At 37.5% G+C, this 25,665-nt stretch overlaps 3 protein-coding genes across 8 annotated transcripts; 2 read left to right on the top strand and 1 right to left on the bottom strand.

Moving 5' to 3' along the window:
• The first annotated feature begins 2 nt into the window (after positions 1-2).
• On the top strand, positions 3-9,636 carry LOC131790368 (SH2 domain-containing adapter protein F). Of its 3 annotated transcripts, none has more exons than XM_059107572.2 (6): positions 3-139; positions 1,004-1,490; positions 5,948-6,354; positions 6,945-7,376; positions 7,674-7,793; positions 8,058-9,636. In XM_059107572.2, the coding sequence occupies exons 2-6, from the start codon at positions 1,131-1,133 to the stop codon at positions 8,278-8,280; spliced, it is 1,542 nt and encodes a 513-aa protein (XP_058963555.1). In that variant the 5' UTR covers positions 3-139; positions 1,004-1,130; the 3' UTR covers positions 8,281-9,636. The 3 variants fall into 3 exon arrangements, with proteins under 3 accessions (XP_058963555.1, XP_066021969.1, XP_058963556.2); XM_066165872.1 differs by lacking the exon at positions 3-139 and adding an exon at positions 227-361; XM_059107573.2 differs by lacking the exon at positions 3-139 and adding an exon at positions 4,337-4,400 and having other exon boundaries at positions 1,208-1,490.
• Positions 9,637-13,785: 4,149 nt separating this feature from the next.
• On the top strand, positions 13,786-21,726 carry LOC136280461 (polyunsaturated fatty acid 5-lipoxygenase-like). The gene is made up of 11 exons (XM_066165654.1): positions 13,786-13,916; positions 15,924-16,190; positions 16,948-17,285; positions 17,579-17,735; positions 17,852-17,961; positions 18,477-18,666; positions 19,009-19,373; positions 19,634-19,740; positions 20,231-20,312; positions 20,759-20,977; positions 21,154-21,726. Exons 1-11 carry the CDS (start codon positions 13,829-13,831, stop codon positions 21,385-21,387), a joined length of 2,157 nt encoding a protein of 718 aa, XP_066021751.1. The 5' UTR covers positions 13,786-13,828; the 3' UTR covers positions 21,388-21,726.
• Positions 18,746-25,564, bottom strand: LOC131790313 (S-methylmethionine--homocysteine S-methyltransferase BHMT2). 4 transcript variants are annotated; one of them, XM_059107505.2, is made up of 7 exons: positions 25,361-25,564; positions 24,037-24,175; positions 22,943-23,604; positions 22,437-22,576; positions 21,763-21,893; positions 21,567-21,664; positions 18,746-19,334 (listed from the first exon to the last, which is right to left on the bottom strand). In XM_059107505.2, exons 4-7 carry the CDS (start codon positions 22,483-22,485, stop codon positions 19,325-19,327), a joined length of 288 nt encoding a protein of 95 aa, XP_058963488.2. In that variant the 5' UTR covers positions 22,486-22,576; positions 22,943-23,604; positions 24,037-24,175; positions 25,361-25,564; the 3' UTR covers positions 18,746-19,324. The 4 variants fall into 4 exon arrangements, with proteins under 4 accessions (XP_058963488.2, XP_066021753.1, XP_058963487.2 ...); XM_066165656.1 differs by having other exon boundaries at positions 18,747-19,334; positions 22,276-22,576; XM_059107504.2 differs by lacking the exon at positions 25,361-25,564 and adding an exon at positions 24,248-24,300 and having other exon boundaries at positions 18,747-19,334; positions 22,276-22,576.
• Between the last annotated feature and the right edge of the window lie 101 nt (positions 25,565-25,665).

The following is a 25,665-nucleotide window of genomic DNA, read 5'->3' as shown; positions in this document are numbered from 1 at the left end:
TGCGGAGAACAGAACGTTGTATGCTGATATTTATAACAAACAGACGCGTTTGTTTATGTGTGTACTTCCCCAACCATCCCCATTCACCATTCACGTGAAATATTCGCTGTCATTTTCGGCAGATGATGCTGAAATTGTGGTAATATCCAAATAGCAGGATGCAAATCAGTTTTTGTGTTTGTTTGTTTTTTTTTTAATGTAGGTTGGCACTTTCATACAGTATTTCATTTTGACCAAGTGTCCAATTATCTTGTGACTTCATAGATCGATGGTCGATACTCTACAATAGACCATGAGTCAAAATTCTAGGCACCTTGATCCTTTTGTGGTCAGCACATGAAAGTGAAAACAAGTCACAACGGTAAACCATGGAAATATAAAAGATTTAAGTATGCAGACATTCGTTTTTGTATTATGGTTTGCACTGAGTTCAATTAGTCTCTTTTTAATATGCATCATTGGGATCTTTCGTAGAAGCAGTCTCTCAGATCACTTTGTGCGTAGCATTTCACGCTAAGAACCTTAATCATAACGATTGAAACCAAATTCCCAATACCCTTCAACGTACCATTAGACCTCTGAAATTTGACCATCCGCCACTTATTTATGAAAGTCAGGAAGTTGATCGCCAAAAGGAACAACAAAACATACAAAACACTTATCATGATTACTCAGAATCCGAAACTTCGATACGTATTTCCTTATAAGGGTTAATATTTTACGGAAACTGAAAAATTAAATTTCACCAAGCGTAAAGAGAGACAAATTGTCTTTCATGGAACACTTAGTACAGGCTTCTTTTTGTCCAAGAATAAACCTGAAATTGAACGAAAACTTTCTCAGGGGAACCGTCATTTTTACTTCAGAAACTACGAAAGTTATTCAACTACTTCTCGTTCACATACAATTTGTTTACGTATGAAACTGCACGTATGTTATGACGACTTTTCCCCTTTGACGTCATATAGCACTGCACATTTTTAAGCTACCATTCCTTTTATAGATGCAGCATTATTTCAAGAGTTCGTCAGCCGGAAGTTAGCAAGAAAGTCACGTGAGATAAGGCAGCTTTCGAGCTTGTGTCGTCACATCCTCTCGTAGCCATTATGATCACGGAGCTCGGGTGAAACATGTCTAATATTGGAAAACTATTCAAAATTAAAGGAACTAGACCTCCTAGGCCACCGAAGAGGGATTACGATGAGAATAGGAGTTCTAGTGATTGCTCTGAAGACGATGAAAGCTATTCAGACCCGGCCACTGTCCATCCAACGTTATCGCCGAATGAGAGTCCTGTAATGCCCAGTTACCCTCCTCCGAGACCAAACCATTCGCCCGCTAATCGCCGCGTTCACGATGCAGGAAAAAGGGCTTCAGTGCCTGTTACGTTTGGCCAGTCGATTAAACCTACCAGATCACAGAGACCACAAAGTGCAGAGCTTTTGCAGCAGGGAAAAATGCCTGTACCTGGGCCAAGATTCGGCTCGAAGGTACGAAATTATTTTCTGAGTTGTTATTAATATCCGCCCGCAAGCCTTATGTAAGCTTGCTCGTATCATTTTAATTATTTTAATTCCTCGATCTCATCATTTTTTCATTCAAATGTAAATAATTTCCCAGCGAGATTTAATGTAAAGTTTGAACGAAATATTTTAAGAATTGACACCATGTAGCGTACTTTAGTTTGATGAACGAATAGCTGATCATGGAGCAGTTGCGAAATATTCACCTCTTCGCAGATTTCAGCATGCACACATTCACTTCTTAAATAAGTTAATCCATTAACTTTTTTGTGGGCGATGTGGGGGTAAATATCAATTATAAATGTGTACAACGACCTATGATGATTCCACACACGATATAGCTATTAATGGAACATTCCACACAACTCAATGTCACATGCATCTTGGATGTACTTGTCTTCTTGTGTCTGTTTACGAATTTCAGACGAGGTTGATGTTTATTTTCCATTATTTGATATAATATTATAATTATAATATATTATACACGATAATGATTCTCAAACGGATATGAAAATTTCCACAATATAAAGGTATTTCCACTGACATATTTAGTCATAGACAAATATCAACTAAAAATAACATTTATTTCATTTTTTATGTTATTTTAAAGCTTTCCAGACTATGTTTTGTAAATGTAAATATGGATGAATTCAGTTTCATTGCATTGTCATTGCCCCTGAAATACATCAATTTAGGTGTTGATTAGTGGTAGAAATGGTAACTTTCCTGTCTCCTCATTGCTGCAGCATTTGAGCTGTGTCAACCGGGCTGATTTGGCATGCAACTTCCTCTCTGACTGCTATTGTCCATGGCTAGCCCAGTTTTAAAGATCTCAGTTTACAACCATGCTATGAATTCTTCCATATGAAAACTCAAGCCCTTATTGCAAAGGTTTCTCTCTGTTCACCTTAGTTTTTGCCCTAACATTTCATATACTAACTGTAACAATACTGATATCTGCACCACGGACAAAGTTAACCCTGTCATTATTAGGAGTGACAAAATTGGAATTTCTTATTCAAATATCAATGTATTTTCCAGCAGTTAGTGATTAGATGAAAAAAATATGCAACTTGAGGATGCTGTGTGACTTAACCTAAATTTTCATGTATAAAATTGTGCAGACTACATGGAATAATGGTTATTTTGGAAAAGAAAGAATCTAAGCCAGCACATTTGCCATAAACATCCCTTGACTTGGTAAGAGACAGAACAAGAGAGAAAGAACATGCCATTTCCCACATTCAATAATCTTAGAACACGTCTTGAGTGAATAATAAAGGCTTATTTCCTCACAGGAAAATTATTTCTTTATTGGCGTGAGATACAAACCTTGATTTGGAATTAGGAAACATTTTAAGGTACTGATGTTTAGTAAGATGCTTTTGATTTGCATTTCACATATTTATTAGAACTTCTTTTCAGTGACAGTACAATAGAGAAAAGTAAAACTTTTAATTTGATCAGAATAAATTAATAGGAAATTTCCCTCCATTTCCTTAATTTGCTATTTTCAAACCCAGAACCATATTTAAATATTTGACTTGCGCTGGTATGTAGTTAATGTTTGATATGAGAGTTGCTTTGAGTTGTTCATACTATTGAGTGAAAAAGTTGAGAATTTTTGCAGAGGTAAATTAAGATAGAGATTCTATTGTCATGCAGGTAACAGCATATTTCTTCCTGAGGGTACCAGAAGAAATAAAAATCTTTCAACAGGAAATTTTTTTTTATTTTAATGGTGGACAAATTGATTGTAAAGTTTTGTGAGCATAAATTTATTTCAGTTTGACCCAACACAGGCAAAGCAATGACAGGATTCATGAATTATACTCAGTGTATAAGGTTACCTGAGTAGGCTGTGATAAGTCTTTTTGTAAAAGTTTATTAATGTATCAGTCTTTGCGTCAACATGTGTTGCTTTTTCATAAACACATGCTTCACAACACCCAGCTTACATCATACATGTACAGCTGTATGTAGTTTGACAATTGACTCAAACTCTATCAAGTATGATAAATTTACAGGCAAATATTGTTCAAGAGACACTGAATATTTGAATAAGCATTTTATAGTTTTTTACCATGGTAGCAAAAATTAATTTCAACTAGGTAGCTTGTTTTACCAATCAAATGTTAATTCTGTTCTTGATAATTTTTTTCCCTTAATGAAACCATACCCTGTATTCAGAAAAAGCCATCAAAAGCTGATAATTTTAGAGATTGAAGATGAATAACTTTGAATTTAGGGGAATTCATTATCTTTAAATTTACCTTTAAACCTGAGCTGAAAAAATCTTTGATCATATCATATTTTTACTAAAGCAAGACTTACAAAGTAAACCTTGTGTATTCTGTGGATTTCCTTCCTTCCTTGTCCCTTCTAAACTGCTTGGACTACATTATTAACTGAGATTATGTGAATTTGACTTTCAGTTTTTCACTAAAAATTTGCATATTTGAAATCAGTCTGTTTTGGTAAATTTGTTCTTTCAGGTGGCACTATTTTTATTTTTAATTACTTATTATGTCAAGCAGTCAGTCATTCAATAAGAAATTCCCAAACCATTTTGTGGTTAAAAGAAATACTTTTTAAGTACCTGAAGGTTTCTGTAGTTAGATCTGGATCATACCTGAGTTAAAATTTACCAGAGAAAGCAGCAAGCCAGCCTCTGTTGTTAGTAATTGGAATTCAGTTTGAAACCACAACCTTATGTAAATAGCCTGTTATTTAATTGATGGACGTGTTCTCAGAAGAGACAATACATTTTGCCCCCTGGCTGAAGGACAATTGATTCTCGGCTTCTTCATCAGCATGTTCCTTCAAAGATGTAACTGTGTGCGAAGTTGTACATCGGACAGAAATTTCAAGAAAAAGGTAAAAGAATTCTTTATTTAGGTTCTCTGTATGATAATTCTGGTAAAATTGTTTGGGTATTCTGGGCGGTTAAATGGTGATTCACAAGCATTTTGGCAGACATTTTTATTGCAGTAGTAATTTATAATCACAGATGTTTTGTATTCAACCACTGTTGAAAGTATAGGACTACAAGGCACGTTGGTAATTATTTGGCAAAATTTTCAGGGGCTAATGTCATTTAATTTCTTTCAAAATAATTATTTTTTGAATAAACCTTCCCGTGACAAACAAAATACTTGCAGCTCCATGATATTTTAGTGACAGTTGGCTGCATTTATATTACTTGTATATGATACACTTTTTATCTCTTAAAATGAAATCTCATTCATAAATTTTTCAATTGAGTTTGAGATTTCAATAAATCTTTTTCCTACACTCATCAGATAAATTACGTTCCTAGTCTTACAAGAGTGAAAAATTTCTACATGTTTCGTATTTTCAATCCAGTTCATAAAGGGGCTCTGGTTTCAATTGAACCTAGTGTTTCACAATATTCTGTTTATTGCTTCAAGACCATACATGAAGCTATTATATGCATGCATACATGTTTTATCAGACAGAGTTCAAATTGTATTTTGTATATTATATTGACTAGTTTATATTTCATCTCTTTGCTCTATACTCTATAGAGTTTGCTACATTTTTTATCTGCTTAGAATGTCTCAAACTAAAATTGATTCATCATGCTTGTGTGATATTTTTTCCATTTAGCCAGACCTTGTTGATCTCAAATATTTGTTTGACTTTTTCCATAATTTTATGTCAAAGAGCTTTGTTCATAATTTGCATACAACATGTGGCACTTTACTCTGATTACTGCTTCCACTCTGACTCCCTTTTAAAATTTAAAACCACATGGATACTGGTGGATAATTATTTTATAGTTAGGCACATCTTTTACTTCTTAGAATTATTGGTTGGAAGCATAGGAATCTTGTAGAAACAATTTTTTCCTCAAAGGACAACATTGTTTCAGCTATGCAGGTGTTTGTGGCTTTCTTTTTAATGTTTAGGATGAATAACTTGCTACAACAGCACATGTTGTGTTATGCTGTACTTGTGTGTTGTAAAATGGTGTAAAAGAACATAGACTCTATTGGTCATCTTTTACTTTTCTTTCTTTCTTTGTTCATATTTATTTGGTCGGTGAAGAGAGGAAAATCCAAAGTGCTTCACTGAATCACCTGCCTTACCAAAAATCTCCTGTACAAAAGAATCTTTGGGTAGGATGCTTTTCACTAGGCTTTGTAAATCAGAAAATTCTTTGGCTAAATTTATGTGGCCTCAGTTCTAATTTTTTATCCAGATGTGTAGTATGTTCTCCTGTTACTCTAATCTGTTCCTTGCAACAACAGTTCTCAATGAAAATATTTTTTTGTAGCAAGCCATGTATCCTGAGAAGTTGAAGATTTGTACATTGAAAATTCTATAATGATAATATTTGTTACAACATGATTAATGGTTAACCTACCACTTTTTTTAAATCAAGTTTTGCTACTTCCTAGATGCCTGATGACTACTCAGATCCATGGGATGCCAAAAAAGCAATGTCCCCTGGTGGAGACTATTCCGATCCCTGGGATGCTACAAACACCCAACCAGGGGCACTCACTGACCCCACTAAGGCTGGTAGAAAGACTTCAAAAGATGACTATATAGACCCCTGGGATGCAAAGCAGGATGGAAAAACACAGGTGGAAAGGGTAACAGTTGAGAAAGTTAAGCATCAGAGTAATGAAGACTCAGATGAAGAAAGTTATTCTGAACCTTATGACCTTGGCAAAGTCACATTGTTAGATGAGCAAGCTAAGAGAATGTCTCTGAGGGGAATGCGTCCATCATCTGTAGACGGAACATTTTCTGAACAGGAGGAAAACAGATTCAGAAAACACAGTGATACTGGAGCAAAAAAGTAATAATTTTGATCTGTAACTAATTGTCCTTTTCTAGCATCAGATTATGGTACATTTAATTTTTAATGCAATAAATTCAGCCTGTGTCATTCAGTATTTGTGGCCAGTCATCAGACAAATTTAAAACAAAACAATTTTTTTTGTCAAGTCCAACTGAACCATAAAACAACTGAACCTAAATTCCTTTGGAACTGTTTTTTTGATTGTCTGAAAGATGTTGACTCTGGTTGAAGTGTTTGCATGGTAAGACTCCTACAGCTAGCTATGTGAGTATTTCTTAGATTCACATACTGAACATGTTTTCTTATTTGTGGTCTTGTCAGTTTCATTACATAATAACAAACATACTTGTGATGACAAACCATGTGAAAATCAGCCACATTCATTTGATTTTGTCACTCAATGCTCATTGCAAATTATTTTTTGCTTTTGTTATAGTTTTGATAAACTATAACATGTCAGAATCCTATATTAGCTAAATAGTAAAGTTGAAACATAAGACTTATTGCCTTTTTTTGAATCAAAGAAACACATTGTGTGTACAATTGTACTTAATATCTTATCTTGATCAATATCCATTTTTCAACAGACAACAGTCTCCTAGCAGGGATCAAAGATCAGCAGATGATTATGACTCACCCTGGGAAAGCAAATCTTTTCTGGGAATGCAGCAGAAATCTCCAAACTTACCCCAAGAGAGACCTCAAGCTCCTGTGACTGATACACGCTCATCTGATGATTATGACAAACCATGGGAGTGGAACAAGAATATTAATCTGAATGGCCATACACAAGGGCCAAGACAACAGGAACCTGTTCAGTCACCTAAAATTGACGCTCGGCATCCAGATGATTATGATGCACCCTGGGAGTGGTCAAAATCTGGCCTTACATCAAAGGTGAAGGGTCCAAGGGAAGGAGAGGCACAGGGCATGGCCTTAGTTGCCCCTTCTAAGCCACCAAGAACATTTGTTGAAGATGGATCCCCCATTGACCCTTCTTTGCCACTGTCACGACAGGGGTGAGTTATATAATTGAATTGTTATTCCATATGTACAAGAAAAGTAACCCCAGGTTGTGAATGTTGTGTTTGCTATGACATGTAGATGTAGATGACATCCCCAAATTTTGACTTGACTCTTTAATTTCTATCACACATTAAGGTCATAAGAATAAAGGAATTGATCACCAAGTTAAGAAGTTCTTGATTGTTAAAGAAAGCATGGGCTTTGAGCCTAGAAGAAGTGCAAGTTTTGAGGGTTGTTTGTACTGTATCTGTCCTGATCATTAATTTTCATATTTAAATCTTGAAATACAGCTGGTATCATGGACCTTTAAAGCGACTGGAAGCAGAGAGACTCCTACAATCTGCTGAAGACTGCAGCTTCTTACTGCGACAATCTGAGAGTAGTAAAAATGACTTCTCTCTGTCTGTCAAGTAAGGATTTGTTATATCAATTATTGCCTATTTGTTATTTTCAGTACAACTTTATCCATTCAATACACCATAAGAATTCACTTTGCTTCACACTAACTGAAAATTTACTGTTCTTATTTTTAAAGTTAATATCATTTTTAAAGTCATTATTTCAAGAGGAACATGAGAGAATTCTAAACAAGTTTGTTAATTTGATTTACCCCAAGTGTAAGCTCTTTGCCCTCTTCATCATTTTAAATATTTTTCTGTTTTATTTTTGTTTAGAAATAACAACTCCTTCATGCATTTAAAGATTGTTTGCCAAGGCAATAGATACATCTTGGGACAATTTAGTAAGCCATTCAACACTGTACCTGAAATGATTCACTACTATTCCCTAAACAAGCTCAACATTCGAGGAGCTGAACACAAAAAACTCTTACACCCAGTGGTACCTCCCCCTGAGTATTTTACACTGGAGCCAGGTGGATATCCCACAGCAAGCTGAGAGTCACATTCCTGCATCATATCATGAAGGCCCTTATGGGTGGAAAAGCTTTCCTGACAAGCCTTGGAAAGTCAAAGTGCAGAGATCACTGTATTGAAATAGTGAATTTAAAATAATCTAATTAATTTTAAATTTTTTTTTAATCATCAGTGACAAACGTTAAGGGAATGGTATTTTAATTTCATTTAAATTCTGTTATATGAATAGTTGGCATTAAAAAAAAAATGAAACAAGCAGGATCATGAGTAGAGTTAGTCTTTTCACACAAGTATTATAGTTTTAAGTGTTTGCCAACACATGTGGAATTATTGTTCGATTTTATTTCAGTTGACTTTGAAGTAATCCTTGATAGTAGTGTTCATAGTAGAACACTTTTCAGTTGTAGCAAGCTCATTTCTAGATTTTTCTCAAGACTTAATTATTATCTTGATAGTGTTTTACCTTTTGAAGGAGCAATCTTTGTTTTGCTATTTTAGTTGTTTTTAGTGTTGCATATTGCCCATTGTGGGTAAAAGATAATTTCGACTGATTTACCATTTAGTTAAATCTTGTTTTACCATCAGACCATCAGGGAGAATGTACAAAAAAGGAAAGTCTGTATTATAATAGTGTCAATAGGAGTAGTCTTAGAGCTCCATGTAGTTGTGGAGAAATAATTTGGTATTGAAACTGTTACTTTTAACCTTTGAGTTTTGTTTTAATGAATGAAATTTACCATTTTAATGAAAGGGTGAAGTTCTTTAGAAAAGAATTGAAATGAATGGCCTGAAATATATCACTTGTGCTAGTGTCTGTGTTCTGCAGTACACTGTGCAGTTGGTTCATTTGAAATATAAATGAAAGTTTTGATGTAGAATTGTTTCTCAAATCAAGGATCAAGTAGCAGTGGTAATCTTTTGACACTGACTCTGGGAATGTTACCAGCAATCATTTAAGGTCATTTTAGTAGCTAGTAATAATAACACAATTTACCCCTTGAAAGTCGTCTGAAACATACCAGATCCAGGAATTTCAATAAAATCCAGAATTCTCAAATATAATTAATGTAATATGGACCCTATATGATACTATGCAACATATAGAAATAAGCAATAATGTAAAAATCATGCTTGAAATAGTGAGAAGTCTTTAAACACCGGGTTTTAGATAGCTGTAGGAATTTGTTTACATGTAATCATCACTAGTCATTCTTCTCTCGACATTTGATCACCTCGATTTCTAGCTAAGATTTCATTCTCGAGATAATTTCACCAATCTGGCTTCTCGTCTTCGAAAGTCCCGAATTCATTAGGAATATTGATAAAGCTAAATAAGTATATTTTGAAACTTGGAATATTAAAACTTGAACTAACTGTTGGACTTCGATAGATTTCTTGATGTTTATGTAATTCAAATTTTAGAGATACCACAACATCACACCAGCTAGAAAATCAACGCACATTTTCCAAAATTAAAACTACCGCCATCAATTGGGGAACAGATCCAGAAAGACTGCGACTTCTAGAGCAAGTGGAAGACAGATGTCCCGGATAACAGCGATTTCACTTAATTCTGTATTACAGCATCTGTCTTTCTAGTGGCTTTTAATCCATATCCGCCATATCTATTAAACTTTGGTTGATAGTTTTTTCTTTACTATCATGCCATGAGGTCAAAGTAGGGTTAAAGCTGTAATGATCGCTTTTTTCCATGCAAGACTTAACAAGAGAAGCATCACAAAAGCTAGGCTGTGTAGAGGATGTAGATCGCATTTTGTCGATAAAGGGCCTTTGCAAATGATGACGACGAGAACACGGATGTCGACTTGATTGTCCGGTGGAGGCCTGGGATGCAATCAAAATTCAGCAATAAAGGAAAGGTAGCTTTTGACGAAAAACTTAATTTTAGCGTATTTTGTTGGAACTTAATCATGATAATGTAAAATTCCTTTCTGTACCTCTGATTTTTTACGCAGATTACATGAAAAAGCGTAAGGTATTGACTCATCATTTGATGGGGATTTGATTTCCAGTTGGCTTTGAAATTGAAAAAACACTTCATCTCATGAGTAACCATAAGATATTCTCAAATACTGGACTTGAATAACGAAAAATAACATTTTCTTCACCCGCTATTAGACTAATATCGGATTTATATTTTACAACTTCACTCAACGCACAACTTTGCGATCTAGTTCTGCTCTAACCCTACTTTCCTTCGAGGTATTAACTCTTTTCAAAATGACTTTCTACCTTAAATGGCTTGCATTTTCAGTTAAGTTCAGGTAAAACAAACACAAGATTGGTGATATAAAGACTATAGTGAACTTATTGACAGAATAAGAATCATACCGAAAAAGATATTTAAACGGATATCTAGCCTTTGGAGACTGTTAAATAACAACAGAATGAAAAGAGAATTTGGAAAAGAAATAGCGTACGTACCCAAGGTACCGCCCCTCAAAGAGCTACGTGCTGTTCGTTTAATTTACCTGATAACAAATTTAGTGCGGAGGATAAATGGTATAAGTTAGAGTCACCTTAAAAGAAAGAGGTGTTGGACGTGCTGAATAAAAAATTAAGAATTTTTATCCTGATTAGGAAATTGACATGCAATTAACCTAAAAACGAGCCTGAAGGGAATCGAAAATACAATCAAAGACTCTACGAGCAAAGTCGTGAATGTGGTATAATTTACCAGACGGGCGAGTGTCAGCGAAAATTTTAACTGTTAGCTGAGAATATGAAATTTGTGAGGATGAATTGGTGTGAAATCATATTCTGACTAACGCACCAGGGTCGGGGTTTTTTTATGAGATCAGTTCTTTGTATATTTAGGTGTTTGGCGGGAAATTTATAGGTTACCATGGGTCGGTCACTCTTCGTCCATGTTTATAAAATTTGTTTAGCTATTTAGTTGCATCGTTTTCTCGGGGCCTCGTGCTGCTGTATTAGATGAGAAATAAATTTCTACACATTATTCTTGTCTTTTGATAAGAAAGCTAAAAAACAAAATTGAATTGAGGGACCAAAATAATTAGGTAAAAGGGCAGCATATTTAGAGACGGAAAAGCTAAAATTTCGTTGTTAAGGTTACTTCCCACCTTCGTGGGTGTCCTTCGGGAAAAGATTCGTAAGCGCTGGTTTCACTAGAATCCTAGCAAACTATGTATCAGAAGAAAGCTTATTGACTGCAGTTTATGATGAAAATAAAATTTAAGCGACATTTCTTTTAAGAAAGTGTCAGGAGCCGGGAAGGCGTGAAACGACGCCGCAGCACGAGCAAAATGGCTGCCAGTCTTATTCACAAGGCATCAATCAACGAAAGTGCGTCGCGCTTTCTCGGTATTCTGATCAGTTGTCTAGATATGGGCATCTAAAGTTGGAGTAGCTAAAAATATGCGAGGTGTGTTGCGAAAATAAACGCCACAGGAAAAATATTTCAAATATCAAAATTTCCCGACACAATTTCGTTTGCCATTATTACTAGAATGTTTCAGCGAAATGTGAAAAAATCGGTCAAATCTATATATCCTATAAATTCGCTCAAAGTGGTTGTATTCCTCCCAAAAGAAATGCGAGATTTTACCTCATAAAGGTTCGCAAACAATAGCGCCAGGCCAGGAGATTATCTCGCCTCCTGAAACCGCAAACCAAGAGGACAACAGAACCTCTTGGCGCCAATGACGATGGATCAAGATTTCCTGGGAAAAGTAACTATAGCAGACACGTTTATTGTTTTATCTCGATCGCTCAAAGAACGTTGAGGAGGACGACACAATAATGAGCAAAGTTGCCAAAAGCAAAGGAAAAACCCGCGGCAAAAATGGTAAAACCGGAAAATGTGTTGAGAGGCGAGACAACGAATCGCCATACAGCTTTCAAAATCACAATTCGAGGTGATTGTTAAAGATTTTGTTTCAAGGCTGGTACTTGCATACAGAAGAGGAAACCTCATTTTAAACATCATGTATGGCAAGTTTTGGTTTGACGGCGACTTCTTTGTTCGAAATCTGGACCCCAGCGTGGAGCTCCGTCAGTACCAGTCACTTTCACAAAGAAATTTTTTCTTTTCTTGACAGAATGGTACTTTCTTTCTTCTTTGGGCCTGTTTTTTTTTCTTTCTCTTTGTACCATGGACTTTCTTCCCCTTTTGATCTCCATGAGCAAAGATTTTTCCATGAGCAAACATTCCACGTGTGAATTTTGTAATGTGCGTGATGTAAACAAAGTATGGAAATAACATGATGACGTGCCCAAACAGGAGCGGTTGCTGCGAAAATTCTCTTAGGGGGATTCGCCCAGGTCCGATGGCAACCTTCAGATTGATTACCTTTTATTTGAAAATACGTTTTTCTAAATAACTCGGACGCTTTTAAAGATTTCTGAAAAATTTTGTATGGAAACCTTAGGTTGAATGTTTGAATTCAGTCTAGTCAAATAGAAGAAAAATCTATTCTTTCGGTAGCCTACGTGTAGGTTTCACCTTGCGGGGGAGGGTACGGCTACACGTAGGCTACTCTTTCGGCCTCCGAAGGTGGAAAGTAACCTTAAGGCAAATCAAACTGTTTAATCGTTTGTCTCACGAGGTAAATGGAGGATTTGACACCGTGGGGAGTAGCATACGTCACCCATAAAGAGTTGTGCTCAGCTGTGATTGGATGGAATTCCACGGCTAAGGGAACCTTCCGAAGATGCGCCAACCACAGACATGGAATTCCATCCAATCTATAAGTGACGTGTGCTCAATGGACCTCATCGCCTGAAAAAGACCAGCAGTATGCAGTCGAAATGTCGTGATCCATTTTCGAAGTGACCACATCGCGAGACAAACGATTATACTTTTCTTTTGAAAGTGATATTAAATTGTGGATCGCAGCAGACCAGCAAGATGTAAAGAGTTTGTGGATTTGTGATCATTTCTTGTCCAACCATGAGCTAGCGAAATTTCTGTGGTAACAATTTGGTGTAATGTTTACCTTGTAGTAGAAATAGTTCATGAAACGATAAACTTAATTTTTGAAATGTTGTTTTGCTTTGTTTGCTGAGAGTTAAAGAAACGAAGATGACAGGGCAGCTGGCGAAATGAAAAAAAAGCTAAACGTTGGTGGCTGTCGCTTTATTACTGATTTTTGAGGCACGCAAGATACTCACAAATAAAAAAATAAATTCCTCTACAAGCTACCCTAAATTTCTTGCTGAACTGACTACAGCGAATGACGCTGTCGAGTTTTAGTAAAAGTACGACTGTTAAGTTTCTGCGGAAACCTTTTATTACTTTCATCAGAATTCTACATAACAACTGCACTGCAAAACTAAGGCCTGGAAATATGTAAATGCAGAGTCATTCATTATTTTTCAAACATGCTGATTCTTCAAGAAATAGATTCAAACTTGTCACCCGCCGGGCCTTGAAAACAAAGGAGACGACAAAAACCAATAGTCTACTTTCAATTTTTCATAGTACCTCTGGTCCTTGACAGGTTGTCAAAGTTATAAAGCGAACACTAGAGGCAAACAGTTTTATTAAACTCTCGAGTCCTCCATGCTCCAGTTTACTTTCCACCATCATGTTAAGTAAGATAACGTTGTTTTTCATTTTAGTGTCCCAGACAAAAACTTCTGATACTGTCGACAAAGGAGCTCTCGAAGACTCGGGTAAGACGAGAATTTGATTTTTTTTTTCAATAACGGAAAAAACATATTGTATCAAATTTTTTACTTAGTTACGCATATGAAAACCAACCCAAACACAACGATCTCGGATCATGATTTGTAGTTTTAGGACGAGTCAAAACAGAACGTGCTACTTCGCTTTTGTAATTGATCTTATTTCATGATGCCTTGTGTTCAAAACCCGTTTTGACGCATTTCTCCTTACTTGTCTTCCAATCGTTTAGTGAATGACTGAAAGCCTGTCATTTTCAAAAGTATATCTAGTCATACTTATACCAAAAATCATTCTCGGGAACTCGGCTACTTTTGGTCGCCTTTCAAGAAGTCACGCTTAAGTTATTTATTGCGTGCATTACCAGTTTTCAGAAGCGGGTTTCATGTTAGTGTTCACGGTAGGGGAAGAAAATCAAACTAAACAGATTCTTCAGTCGAAGACTGTGCGTGAGTCCCACTCGATATCATTCGAGTCATAATGACCCGCAATGAGTTTTATGCGCAACAGGCAAGGGTCGAACTCGTGCTTCAAAGATAGTAACAGTGAAAAACACCGACTTTGTCTCTGTCCGAAATTGTTTGCATTATCAACGGTTTGGAAATAACAGTTGGTCAAAGAAAACTAAGAAATGATATTTTATTAGATTATTCCATGCTGGATGCATCTGTTCACTGTAAATAATATTCCTTGGGTACACGTCTACCTTAACTGCGACCAACGTGACCTTTTGTCCCATCATTTCCACCCTCAGTTTGAAAGATACTTGTTTTGAATTTTCGTGACTGCTTCCTACTTCATGAAACTTTCTCCAATGTCACCTGCAATCACGTAAAAAGAGCATGCAACGATAGCCGGCTCTTTGGATTTTGATAAATTCTACCGTTACGATTCCAAGCAGAAGAATCAATTACTAAGCATATTATCTCAACACAGAACAATGGCACGTTTATCCAAATTTGTAAAAAAATTAAAAAGCAATACAATACTTTTAAGGCAAACATTGAAAATTTCAGGTTTTCGCACAGTTTACTTAGATTTTTTCCTTCAAGGTTTCCTTAGTGAATTTTTAATGCCTTGGCATTCATTCGATAAGACAAAATTACTTGAATAAACATCAGTTACCTGTTCTCTAGTATAACAAGCCGCCTTATATCATCTGCCGGCAAGTGGACAATTTCACTGAAACAGTTCTGCAAAATGTTTGTGGGTGTTCATTATCTTCTTCAAGAAGAACGTTTAACAGTATACCCCGAGAGAATTTGCCGCAATCCTCTCCAAGACCTGAGGTAATTTGACATAGCCTGCGAATGGAAATGTAACTTGAATCAGACCGCTTTTTCTTCTAATTGGGGAAAATTCAGTGCGTCAACTTTAACTTCATGAATGTTTCGGAAAGGACATCAGTTTCATTTTCATAATTTGCATTGACATCAAAATCAGAATAAATTTTTACTAAATTTTTAATTCGTGGGTAAGGCCACTTCCCCATTGTTATCTTAGTTGACTATCGACACATTGTTCCGTCAGTGGAACATAAAAATATTAATCCAGGTTCGAAAATGGTGAACTTTCAAATTGACCGATTCTGTAATTAGTAGACAACTTTTTTGGATTAAAAAAAGGCAGGGGTTCTTGAGCTATTTACACAATTGTATCCGGTTAATTTTGATGAAATTCATGAGCTCTTTTCACCATCTTAAATTAGTTTTCAAATGGTAACTGCTGAGAAGTGAAGAGGCTTAGGTTTTTTAGAAGCTCTTCTGGCCAGAAATAGCCAGTGCACCTCATTAAGCCCATAATTTCTTTCGTTTTAACCCTAAGTGTAACACGTCGTATATTCTCACAAATAATGCAAAGTGGTAGAATAGAGACATTGTCGCTTACTGTTCCTGTGTAATCTTACATTTTTACAAGGCTGTCAAGCATTGTAAACAGTCAAAAGCAGTAGCTTAAACTTCCGCTGACAAACAGGAAATCTTTTCCGTTTACTTTAGAGCCACAATTATTCCAAAGTGAAGGCTGCTACGGAGCAAAGTCAATACAAGATGCTGGTGTTAATCTTGGACGCTTTAGTTCTTCTGATATCGGTGAATGCGCTGAGCTTGCCTTAAAAAAGGGTTTCGCCGAGTTTGGTCTTTTACATGGAGGTCTGTGTAAAGGTGGTGACAATCTGCAAGGGAAAGTTTCTGAAACTTCTGTAACCTGCAGAGATGGTGTGGGAGGAGAGGATTCTGTGGAACTGTACTCGCTTAAGCCGTCAGGTCAGAATTCAGTTTGTTTTCCTATACGAAGTTAAAAGCGCCTTCTGATTGGGTGTCAATAAACAAAATAATAATAATCGCAAGAAGGGGTCCGATAACCACGCTATTAAAACAAAGATAACTGATAACCCACATGACTGGCTAAAGCGTAAGAAAACTCGCGAGACCAAATTGCGATGCCTTCAGTTGGCATCTGACTAGTTAAGAAATGACGCCAGTCATCCAGATCAATCATGTGACAACTTAAATAAAACCAATACTGTTCCAACTGACGTTTGAAAACTGCCGTTGGTGAAATTGAGTTGTTGTATTGAAACGAGTTTGTTTTAGCCTTTTCTCTCAAGGCTCGAGTTCAATGTGGGATTTATGGTTATCCTGAGATATGTCAGTATGATTGTTAAACAGGAAGAAAGTGGTAGAATGGAACTGAAAAGTGATTAGGAACGACGTTGTATTGCTTGTCTTAGTATGAAGGAATATAAAAAATTTAGATCGAAAAACTGAAATTTCCAGGCCTAACTTACCTTGGTTAACTATGTAATTCTGTGGGAAATGGCCTCTGAATTGATGGAAGATCCAAAGTCAAGTTAGATTCAGTGCTCCTTATCATAGCTAGATCATGGCTATACAAACATTTCATTGTAAGGAAAAAGTGTTGAGCAACGAATATTTTTAAGGAACAACTGAAACACGTTCCTCTAAATAATAAAGAACTTGGTCCATGAAATTCTCGAAACTGATATTTCCTCCCTTACAGCCATTGCCTGTCCAATTGAGTCTTCCGACAAGGCCAGTAAAAAATGCCAGTCCCAGAGACAACAAGAAACAGCTAAAACCAGAGAAGACTACGAGCTCGACAAAGGCAATGACTACCTACCGATTCCACGCATTAACAAGAACATAAGGGAAGTGTTCCTCTTGCTGAAAAAAGACCTCCTGGATAATCACTGGATTTCATTATACAACCAAACTATTTACAAAAACTTCGGCCTCTTCCGAATTCTCGTTAATTTAACTAGACGAAAAGATATTGACTACAACAAAATATACAAGTTCTTCGTTGCAGGTCAACGAGACCCACGCTTTGTTCTTCCGGTATGGATCACTTTAAGCGACAGTTTTAAACATTTAGATAATGCTTCTGTATTTAAATCGAGTTTTGATAGTTTAAATCACCCGCAGTTACCTGTGTATTGGGCCTCGTGTAGCTGACTTTTAAAATTCCCCAAAGGAAGTAAGTTGTGCCATGTTGTTGAGGAGTTGCTCCCCTAGCTTAAATTTGTTGTCAATTATGACTGTCATAATTTCATTACGTTAATTACGTCTACATATACTTTCTTCAGCAATTTTGTCTTGGTGTCTAATGAGCTTATTTCCTTTTTCTGCAGGAAGACCAAAAATTTTTTCGTTTTGCCTTTGAAGACACAACCAGCCCATTCAAAGATGTATCTGATCTGTCTCTTTGGAGAGATGATGATGTCTTTACTGATCAGCGATTGGCTGGCATGAATCCAATGGCCATTCAGAGGGTTTCATTGGATTCAGGTGACTAGGCCTGTGCGATAACTTACAATGTGCACTCATAGAGATTATAGCATTAATCATTTCCTTTTAGAGGATTTTCAACCTCGCAGATATTCCTTTTCATTTGAATCTTTCAGGCAGGCGAGGAGGAGTAAGCTGGAGAACACTGCTTAGAAAGTTAAATCCAACATTCGACTGGCAAGGAGCGATACAAGACGTGCTTGGGAAGAGCATTTCAATGTATTGGGTACGTGCACCAGTTTAGGACATTATTTATGGGCTTTGAAGTCTTCGTCTCTCTTTATAGCTCTGTTCCGCTGGGAATGGGGTTGGTTTTGGACGTGGTTAGTGAACGAATCCTGTTTTCGCGGCTTACATTTCCTAGGGGTGCCCGCTAAACTCAACCTTAAGGTGCTTTCCCTTGATTGTGTCATCTCTCTAAAATTCAGTGCTTGGGACGAGATTGAGTGCGCATGATGATGCACGCGTCACGACCGAAGCTTTGTTAGAAGTTAAATCACTCCCATTTTTAACCGCTAAAGCTGAAAATGTCCTCCTCGACATTCAATAAATTAGAAACGGTGGTATCTGGCCGCCTAATCCCGGAAATAATGAGTTAATTCCCCCCCAATGGGGAAAGAGAACGCCTTGTACGATGAATGTATGAATCCAGAGAAATGCGCGCTAAAATTTTGTTCAAAACGTTTTGTCTCAAATGTGCCAGCCACAAAGATTAATTAAAAGCTTTTGCACCTTGAACAGGCAATACGCAGAGGTTATATCTATGTGGTACACTATCCTTTATACGACGGACTGAATCCGATAACTGACGATCCCTTTGGAGAACTGATGGAGGCAAACTCACCCATCGCCATATTTGCATCTAAACCCAGTCATCAACGGCTCCCAAATAGACTAAAACCAGTGGCCATTCAGATAAACAGTTCTCCAGGTATCATATCTACAGAGTTTTATACTTGCATAGTTACTACATTACCACGCAATAATTGTGAAAAACTTTCGAACAACAGATCACAACAAAGATGCAGGATAGATTTCACACTTTACTAAAGTATATGCAAAAAAAATTCTTGTCTTATTCTTTGTTCCAACCATAAAGACCATAATTTACTATTCTTTGTTCCAAATAATGATGGTCGTTAATTCAACACATGACAAGATTTCTTATGACACCACTGAACGCGGAAATAGGGAAAACCCTCAGCAAGCTGTGTTCTGTTACATTGCTGAGATCAGGCATGCAAAAATCACTTCTTAATTGTATTCCCTTTAGACTCTCCAGTTTATACCCCAGAAGATAGCCAGTTATGGCAGATGGCAAAACATGTGCTCCAAGTTGCAGACTACGCTCAAACTCAAATCGTAGAACATCTGTTCAAGATTCATTTGTATATGGAGCCCATTTGTGTCTGCGTGCATCGGCGCCTGTCAAAATTGCACCCTCTTCACCAGCTATTAAAGCACCATTGTAGGGGGTTGCTTGGAACGAACGCGCTTGGATATCCATTTTTGATGGCACCGGGTAATGGTTCCATCGATAAGCTCATGTTAATTGGTCGACAAGGGGCTATGACAATGATGAGAAGAGCCTATAATGACCTTTCGTGGGAAAAAACAGACTTTTTAGTCAATATCAAGGTTGGTGCTGAGTTATCTATCTGGTGCTTTAATTAGAATTTTGTTCCTTAAAACGTAATAGTAACAAAGAAACCAAATCGGTTGTAGTGGATAACTGCAGAAAGTGTAAAAAGCACTTACGGCAAAAAAAAAAACAAAAGAAAAAAAAGAGAATTAAAATATAGTGAATTACGGGAGACATTTTCTAATAAAGGGAACTAGAAAGCAAATCTAACAAGACTGCACCAAACTCCTCTGAAAAAATTTTTTAATTTTCAAAGAAACGAGGCCTAGGAGACAAGGAGAAATTGCCTTACTTTCCCTACAGAGATGATGGACTTCTGATTTATCATTCGCTGTCGAATATGGTCAAAGAATTCGTTGGGAAGTAAGTTTTTAAGGGTTATTTCATCCCTGGAAAAGGTAAAAGGTAGGGAAAAAGGCCCTTCTATCTCTAAACGTCACCTCCAGAAGTTACTACGAAGGTTTAGTATGAGTTTCAAGTACAAAAGTCTGTGTCACTGCTAATGTTTAGGACTGAACATTCAAATGCAATTTTAAGGTCCTTGTACCGTGATGTTTTTGGCAATCAATAATTCGCTATTTTTTTCATAACTGAACTTGATTTTCGAGGGTTAAAATTCTAACGAAAGGAAATTGCAGTTTTATTGGCAGTGTGATGGAAAAGCTATAATTGCATCTGAGATCTAACAAACGAAATACCAAGTGCCAGCACCATGCTATGGAAACTATCAAATTGGGGATTTTCAACTATTAGTTTTGGGGTTTCTGCGTACAGTTTGCAATCGAAGTAGGTCAATCTGGATTATTTCCTAGTTTTATTCCATCGATCTCTAACATTCGTGGTGTGGTTGAAGGTATTACAGATCCAATAGAGAAGTTATGATTGACAAAGAGCTGCAAGATTTCGCACGTGATGTCTCAGTTGGATCTGGAAAGGTATTGTCACGTGACTGGAGAGGAGGAATGGCAAAAGGAAATAGAGGAGGAAATGAAAAAAATTGTCTGAAAGTTATTCAATGAATTCAAGATCTTTCTTCTCCGTTCTTGTCGTCAGTTCTAAAATTTCCATTGACAACAAATCCTTCAACAACATTTCCAAGGACCTCGAAGGGCGTCAAAGATATTCTCGTGTGTCTTTTCATGTTTAGGTCTTCCCTTAATGTTTGGAACTATTACAAAACCTTTTTGAATGTGTATCATATCTTCTCAAGAGTTAAAGGAAAAGATCATCGCTTGATTCACTTCGACTCGCATAATATACGCACGTATCATAAGTTAAACCATCGAATTAGGTGTATATATTTGTTTCATACAGAGGTATTGTGACTCTTGGTTTTTCCTACAAATTATTGTATTCTGCTTTCTGTACAAATTTACCGCAGGTGAAGGGCTTTCCAACAAAAATTACTTCCAAGTTTTGTCTAGCAAGTCACTTAGTTCGCATTATGTGGATGACAAGTGCACAACATAGTGTGATCAATTATCCCGTGAATCATTACGGTGCTTTGACGTTTAACTCGCCGACAAAACTGTACAAAGATAAGATGACAGCCATGGGTCATTACGGCTTCACTAACCTCCCTAGGAGTTTCACTTGTATGGTGAGTATTTCTTACATAAGTCGCCTACTTGTATACCAAAGACAACGCTGAACACTCGTGTCCTTGCAGTGTGCTCCTTTCCGATTCATTCGCCCAGCTACTGAGCGCCTCTACTCAGGATTGAAGAGCGTTGCTGACTCTGTGATCATCATTTTTTAAATTTTTTTTGTCTACAGACTCAATCAGCCCTATCCATGACTCTGGCAGCAATGCATTACGACCGTCTCTTAGACTTCGTACCAAAATTCCCGGAGGAAAAAGGAAAATCTGTCCTTCAGAAATACCACGACTACCTGGACGGTGAAGTCACGAGTAAAATAACCCAAAGGAATAAGCAGAGATTTAAGGAGGGTCACCTGCCTTATCCTTATCTCCTGCCAGCCTGGATAGCTAATAGCATTCATACGTAGGCCGCATGGACTTCAGGAGATTGGGAGAGACTTGGTTTAATTAGCTAGAGAGTTTTTTTCGTATGACACTTAAAACCTTCCTGTCTCTCTCAAATAATATGATTCTAAATATAATTGGCTTTTCTCTAAGGTAAATCACCATATTTATTCGTAGCTATATCGATGGGTCATTGTCTCACCTAACTCTAACCCACGGATGAGTGTGCTGCCGTAGGGCGTCTCCCCACAGGCCATGCTTCTCGCTAGCTGGAGGTAATTTACCCCTCCCTTTAGTGAGCTTGAAAAAAGTGACATTAAAAGTTAAACATACCGAGTAGAACTAAATTAAAAGTTATGAAAGAGAAAAAAACTGATGGCAAATGATATTTGTCTCACCTCTTCCGCTATGACTCGAACACGATAAGGCTCATATCCACGGCAGGCTCCAATGTACCTAATTCCCATGTCATACGCCTCACGAGCGTACTTCTGCACGTCCCAGCGGCTCATTAGGCGAGATTCAAGAGCTAGGTAGCAAGGGAATGAAGAAAGATGTTTTGATATCATATATAGGTATCAGTAGCATACGAAAGTGTGGAAAAGTGAGTAAAGAGGAGGGAAAAGCGAGCGTACTGCAAAACCAGAGCTGAACTCGGCTTAGCATGGCATTAATTAACAAGGCATGATATTATTCTTTGAGACCAGGTAAAATTTCTTTGAATCTCCGTTGACCACCCAATATATTTTTGAGATGCCTTGACATTTCAAGCTGGCGAAACCAGTAATACAGGGCTTAAATCCGTAAAAAAAGCGCGATAACCATGGGCCAACGCCTTTCTTGAGATGTGGCATTCGATTGTTCACCTCCTAGCTATCTCGACTATCAATTTTTTGGAAACTATACCATACCAAATGGGAACTCAGGCAGACCAGACAATCCTATGCGGTCATATGTCAGCTCAGGGGTGTGATAACAAACAGGTTGCACTATCAGATGGCGTTGAAGACCTTCTTTTTCCAAAGCAGTCTTCATTTCTTTCATGACAGCTAAACAAATGCTGGGATTTTACCAGCACGTGCTACTCTAACAGCGCATTTCCCAGGCAGAATACCAGTCATATCGCCGGCTAAACTGATGGACAGACACACAACGACTGGTTTCCCTGTGGTCTTTATCACTTCTGTTGCCCATTCGGCTTGCTCAACATACCTAAACAGTTGATAAATGAAACAATGAACCACAACAAGTTAAACTGTTAACAAAATTGAAATATACTCATTCCTGTGCGACCAAGAGAGTCAACTGAAAAAGAGAAGAGAAAAACTCAACGCTTTGGAAACTATTTCTCCTTATCAGTTGAAATGGAGAGATGTTGTTCTGATGTGATCTCACCTTCCCCTTCCCTACCCTTCTCCATGAGAACAACAACAAAATAACAAAAATAAAAAAGTGAGATACTACAAAAAATAACGTAGTTGTAATTGTCTATGGCGATTACATAGTGCCAAAATAAGAAATTCTTGGCTCTGCGTACACATCGATTGGGAATAATAGTTGGAAGTTTTAGTTGTATACCTCCCCTATCAAGAAATCGACGTCATTCTGGACAAAAATATCCGTTTGTCTTCTTTCTGCACTACCTCCTTTCCAGGCCCGCTTAGATAATCCGGCACCTGTGAGATGTTCCCCGCCACCAGAGCATCTCCTTTGCTGGCCACATCCCTTGCCAGTACGCACGCAGATTGGTTTATGGCTTCATACTATAAATCAAATAGATATGTAGAGTACAGAATCAAGAGGTGTTTGGCTGTTTCGGTTCTTTCACTATGTGCTAGTCATGTCTGAAGTGTTTAGTTTGGGTTCAAGCTCTTTCAAAGTTCCTAAAGGTTTTTCTTAAATTTTTAGGTCCAAGATTAAAACTTAGCCCACTGTTCTTTACTTCTTAAATTTTATTACCTTATCTATTAACATGTTCATTTATCTATGTATTTATTTTGTTTTTGGCGTGAATGGTTTGATCTTATGGGGAAGGCGGATCGTCGGGCTTAGAACCGGTTGACAATGGAATAATCACACAACTGCATGAATTAGGTTTTTAAAGCGTTACACCCTTTTTTTAACCCCGATCTGTCCAGCTGAATGGCTGCGATTTTCCAGCTTGTCTTTACTGGCATAAAATGTAAATGTTTGCATTACATCAGCTCCGGCTCTCAGAAATTCACTGTGAAGCTGTCGAACTGCAACAAATTAGAGATTCATCCTGTCAGTGAAATGTTTGGTCACGCATTCCCCCAGATCAATTACTCGTCGTCTATCGGGGCAAGAGATTACATTCAAGAGAGTATCAACAGCTGATATTCTCTTGTTCTATTACAATCTCTTGATCGGGGTCATGACTGAACGATTCGATAGAAATTTGCATTTGTGAAATTATTGGAAGACAAGGGCAATACACGAGGGTTTTTCATTCGTACAATGAAGTCAAAACAAAGATTAACAGTCTAAAGAGGAGAAACATATTGTCTGCTGATCCGATGATTAGAGAGGCAGCAAGGGCCGTAACACCTTCGCCTCTTGTTGAAGGTGATGAGGTCATTTGCATCTTAATCAAACCTCAAGCTTCAAGGCTCGACGGCAGGGTAACATTTGACTTATTTCCCTTTACTTACCAGCTTCTGGGTGTTCTACAGTAGCCTCTGGTGTCCAGGCGCCTGCTTTAACATAACCACACCGCTCCATGCAGTAAAGGAAGCCGCCATCCCCAATGACAACCTCGACAGTGTCTAATCTCTTCAGAACTCCATGCTTCTGCGGGGTGGATTATTAGATAAGAAGCTAGATAAATCTTAGTGTGAAAACAAGCGCCACAAGAAAATTTACTTTAAGGTAGGCGAATCTTCTCAGCTGACATGATTTATTCAAGGTGTTTGACCTTCTGATGATTCGGTGAATATTTTCGTGCATGCAAGACGGACGGTTTGCGCACTCCGTTTGCGCTGCATTGTGGTAGCGTTCTTTTTTCAATGTGGCAGTGAGAACGCGAAGGAAATCGGCAGAGTTTGACTTGACGGTAAAAGTTATGCTGTTCCTTTTTCCTTTCACCATAGTTACAAGAAATTTGATGATTCTGAATGTGTAGAAGTATTTTTTGCACGTATTTGTCGCGTATTCAATAATTCTCAAGGACAAACGCAATCACTGTTTTTTACTCTGTAACTTGAAACCCGTTTTCGAGCGTTCGATGAACGTCATAGTTTGAAGCCTTTCAAAGATTAGAAATGTAATGCGTTTTAACACATAACTCGCGCTTAGGTATGAATTTGTTGTTATTCACACAGCCATCGGCTGTGAGTGTAACTGCAGCCATTTGTGTAGATTCTTAGGCAAGACTGCAGTTTCGATTCTTTCTCAGTCTCGTCAGCTGCCTCCTAAAAACGAATTAGTCAAGGAGGAATGACAGGGATAGCACAGGCCCGAAAACACTTTAAACTTTCGAAGAAACGGCAACAAACAGTGAATCCCTATTACATCCACTTATATTCACGCTACTTCGCAGCCACCAAGAATGTTCACTCGACCGTGACAGGATGCAAATAACTCACTTTTGTGTTACGACCATGATGTAACGCAATCAGAGTGCGCAAACCGAAAAAATACGCTGTGTTTTGCAATTCCAATAAGAGAGATGGATTATTTGCAAGGCCAATGAGTATTTTTTTTCGACTCAGTGGCTCATAATTTTCCTTGTTTAGCTATCATCATATACCAGTGGCTGGTAAAAAATGAAACCTCTCGTTTTTCGGTTTAAACCTTGAATGTGTAAAATAAGCCCAAAAGAGATTGTGATAAAGATCAACCAAAATGAACAAAACAGCTTCAAATCACGCGAACAACAATCTTGAAGCCTGGATTTGAATGAGGGCATACGTTCCTGGTACAGATTTTGAACAGTCAACGCCTGACGAAATGGTTAATTTTCTGATTTCATCTTACTCGTTATAACAACTACTCGTCGTGATTTGCCTCTTATTTCATTTTCTCCTGAGTCCTTCCGCTCCCTACTCCCATACTCTCTTGTGCAACTTTGCTATTTGTTCTTGAAAGGCTGCTCAGTTCATTTTTTGCTTCCTGCGTTTATTTCCGTACTTCTGAATAGGATAAATATGCATGTGTGAAATCACTCTACAGACAGCCGTATTTTTCTAAGACTCTCGTGGGCAAACGTTGCTGGTTAATTTTTGTCGGTTGACTTATGCTCAATTGTACGTGTTTGTCCGGTTTCCACTCCTGCTTTTCTT

Source organism: Pocillopora verrucosa, chromosome 4 (assembly GCF_036669915.1).
Source record: "Pocillopora verrucosa isolate sample1 chromosome 4, ASM3666991v2, whole genome shotgun sequence".
NCBI classification, from domain to species: Eukaryota; Metazoa; Cnidaria; class Anthozoa; order Scleractinia; family Pocilloporidae; genus Pocillopora; species Pocillopora verrucosa.
Note: the sequence above shows the minus strand (reverse complement) of the source record. Positions and strands in the feature narration are given on the sequence as shown.

Coding starts and splice junctions, on each gene's coding strand:
- LOC136280461 (XM_066165654.1), top strand. CDS start 13,829: ATGTTAAGTAAGATAACGTTGTTTTTCATTTTAGTGTCCCAGACAAAA. Junction 17,286..17,578: donor ACCCACGCTTTGTTCTTCCG/GTATGGATCACT, acceptor CTTTTTCTGCAG/GAAGACCAAAAATTTTTTCG. Junction 20,313..20,758: donor TCTCAGTTGGATCTGGAAAG/GTATTGTCACGT, acceptor AATTTACCGCAG/GTGAAGGGCTTTCCAACAAA.
- LOC131790368 (XM_059107572.2), top strand. CDS start 1,131: ATGTCTAATATTGGAAAACTATTCAAAATTAAAGGAACTAGACCTCCT. Junction 6,355..6,944: donor AGTGATACTGGAGCAAAAAA/GTAATAATTTTG, acceptor ATTTTTCAACAG/ACAACAGTCTCCTAGCAGGG. Junction 7,377..7,673: donor TTGCCACTGTCACGACAGGG/GTGAGTTATATA, acceptor CTTGAAATACAG/CTGGTATCATGGACCTTTAA.
- LOC131790313 (XM_066165656.1), bottom strand. CDS start 22,408: ATGAAAGAAATGAAGACTGCTTTGGAAAAAGAAGGTCTTCAACGCCAT. Junction 21,894..22,275: donor TCTGCCTGAGTTCCCATTTG/GTATGGTATAGT, acceptor CTTGCTACCTAG/CTCTTGAATCTCGCCTAATG. Junction 21,665..21,762: donor TTCGAGTCATAGCGGAAGAG/GTGAGACAAATA, acceptor ACTTTTTTCAAG/CTCACTAAAGGGAGGGGTAA.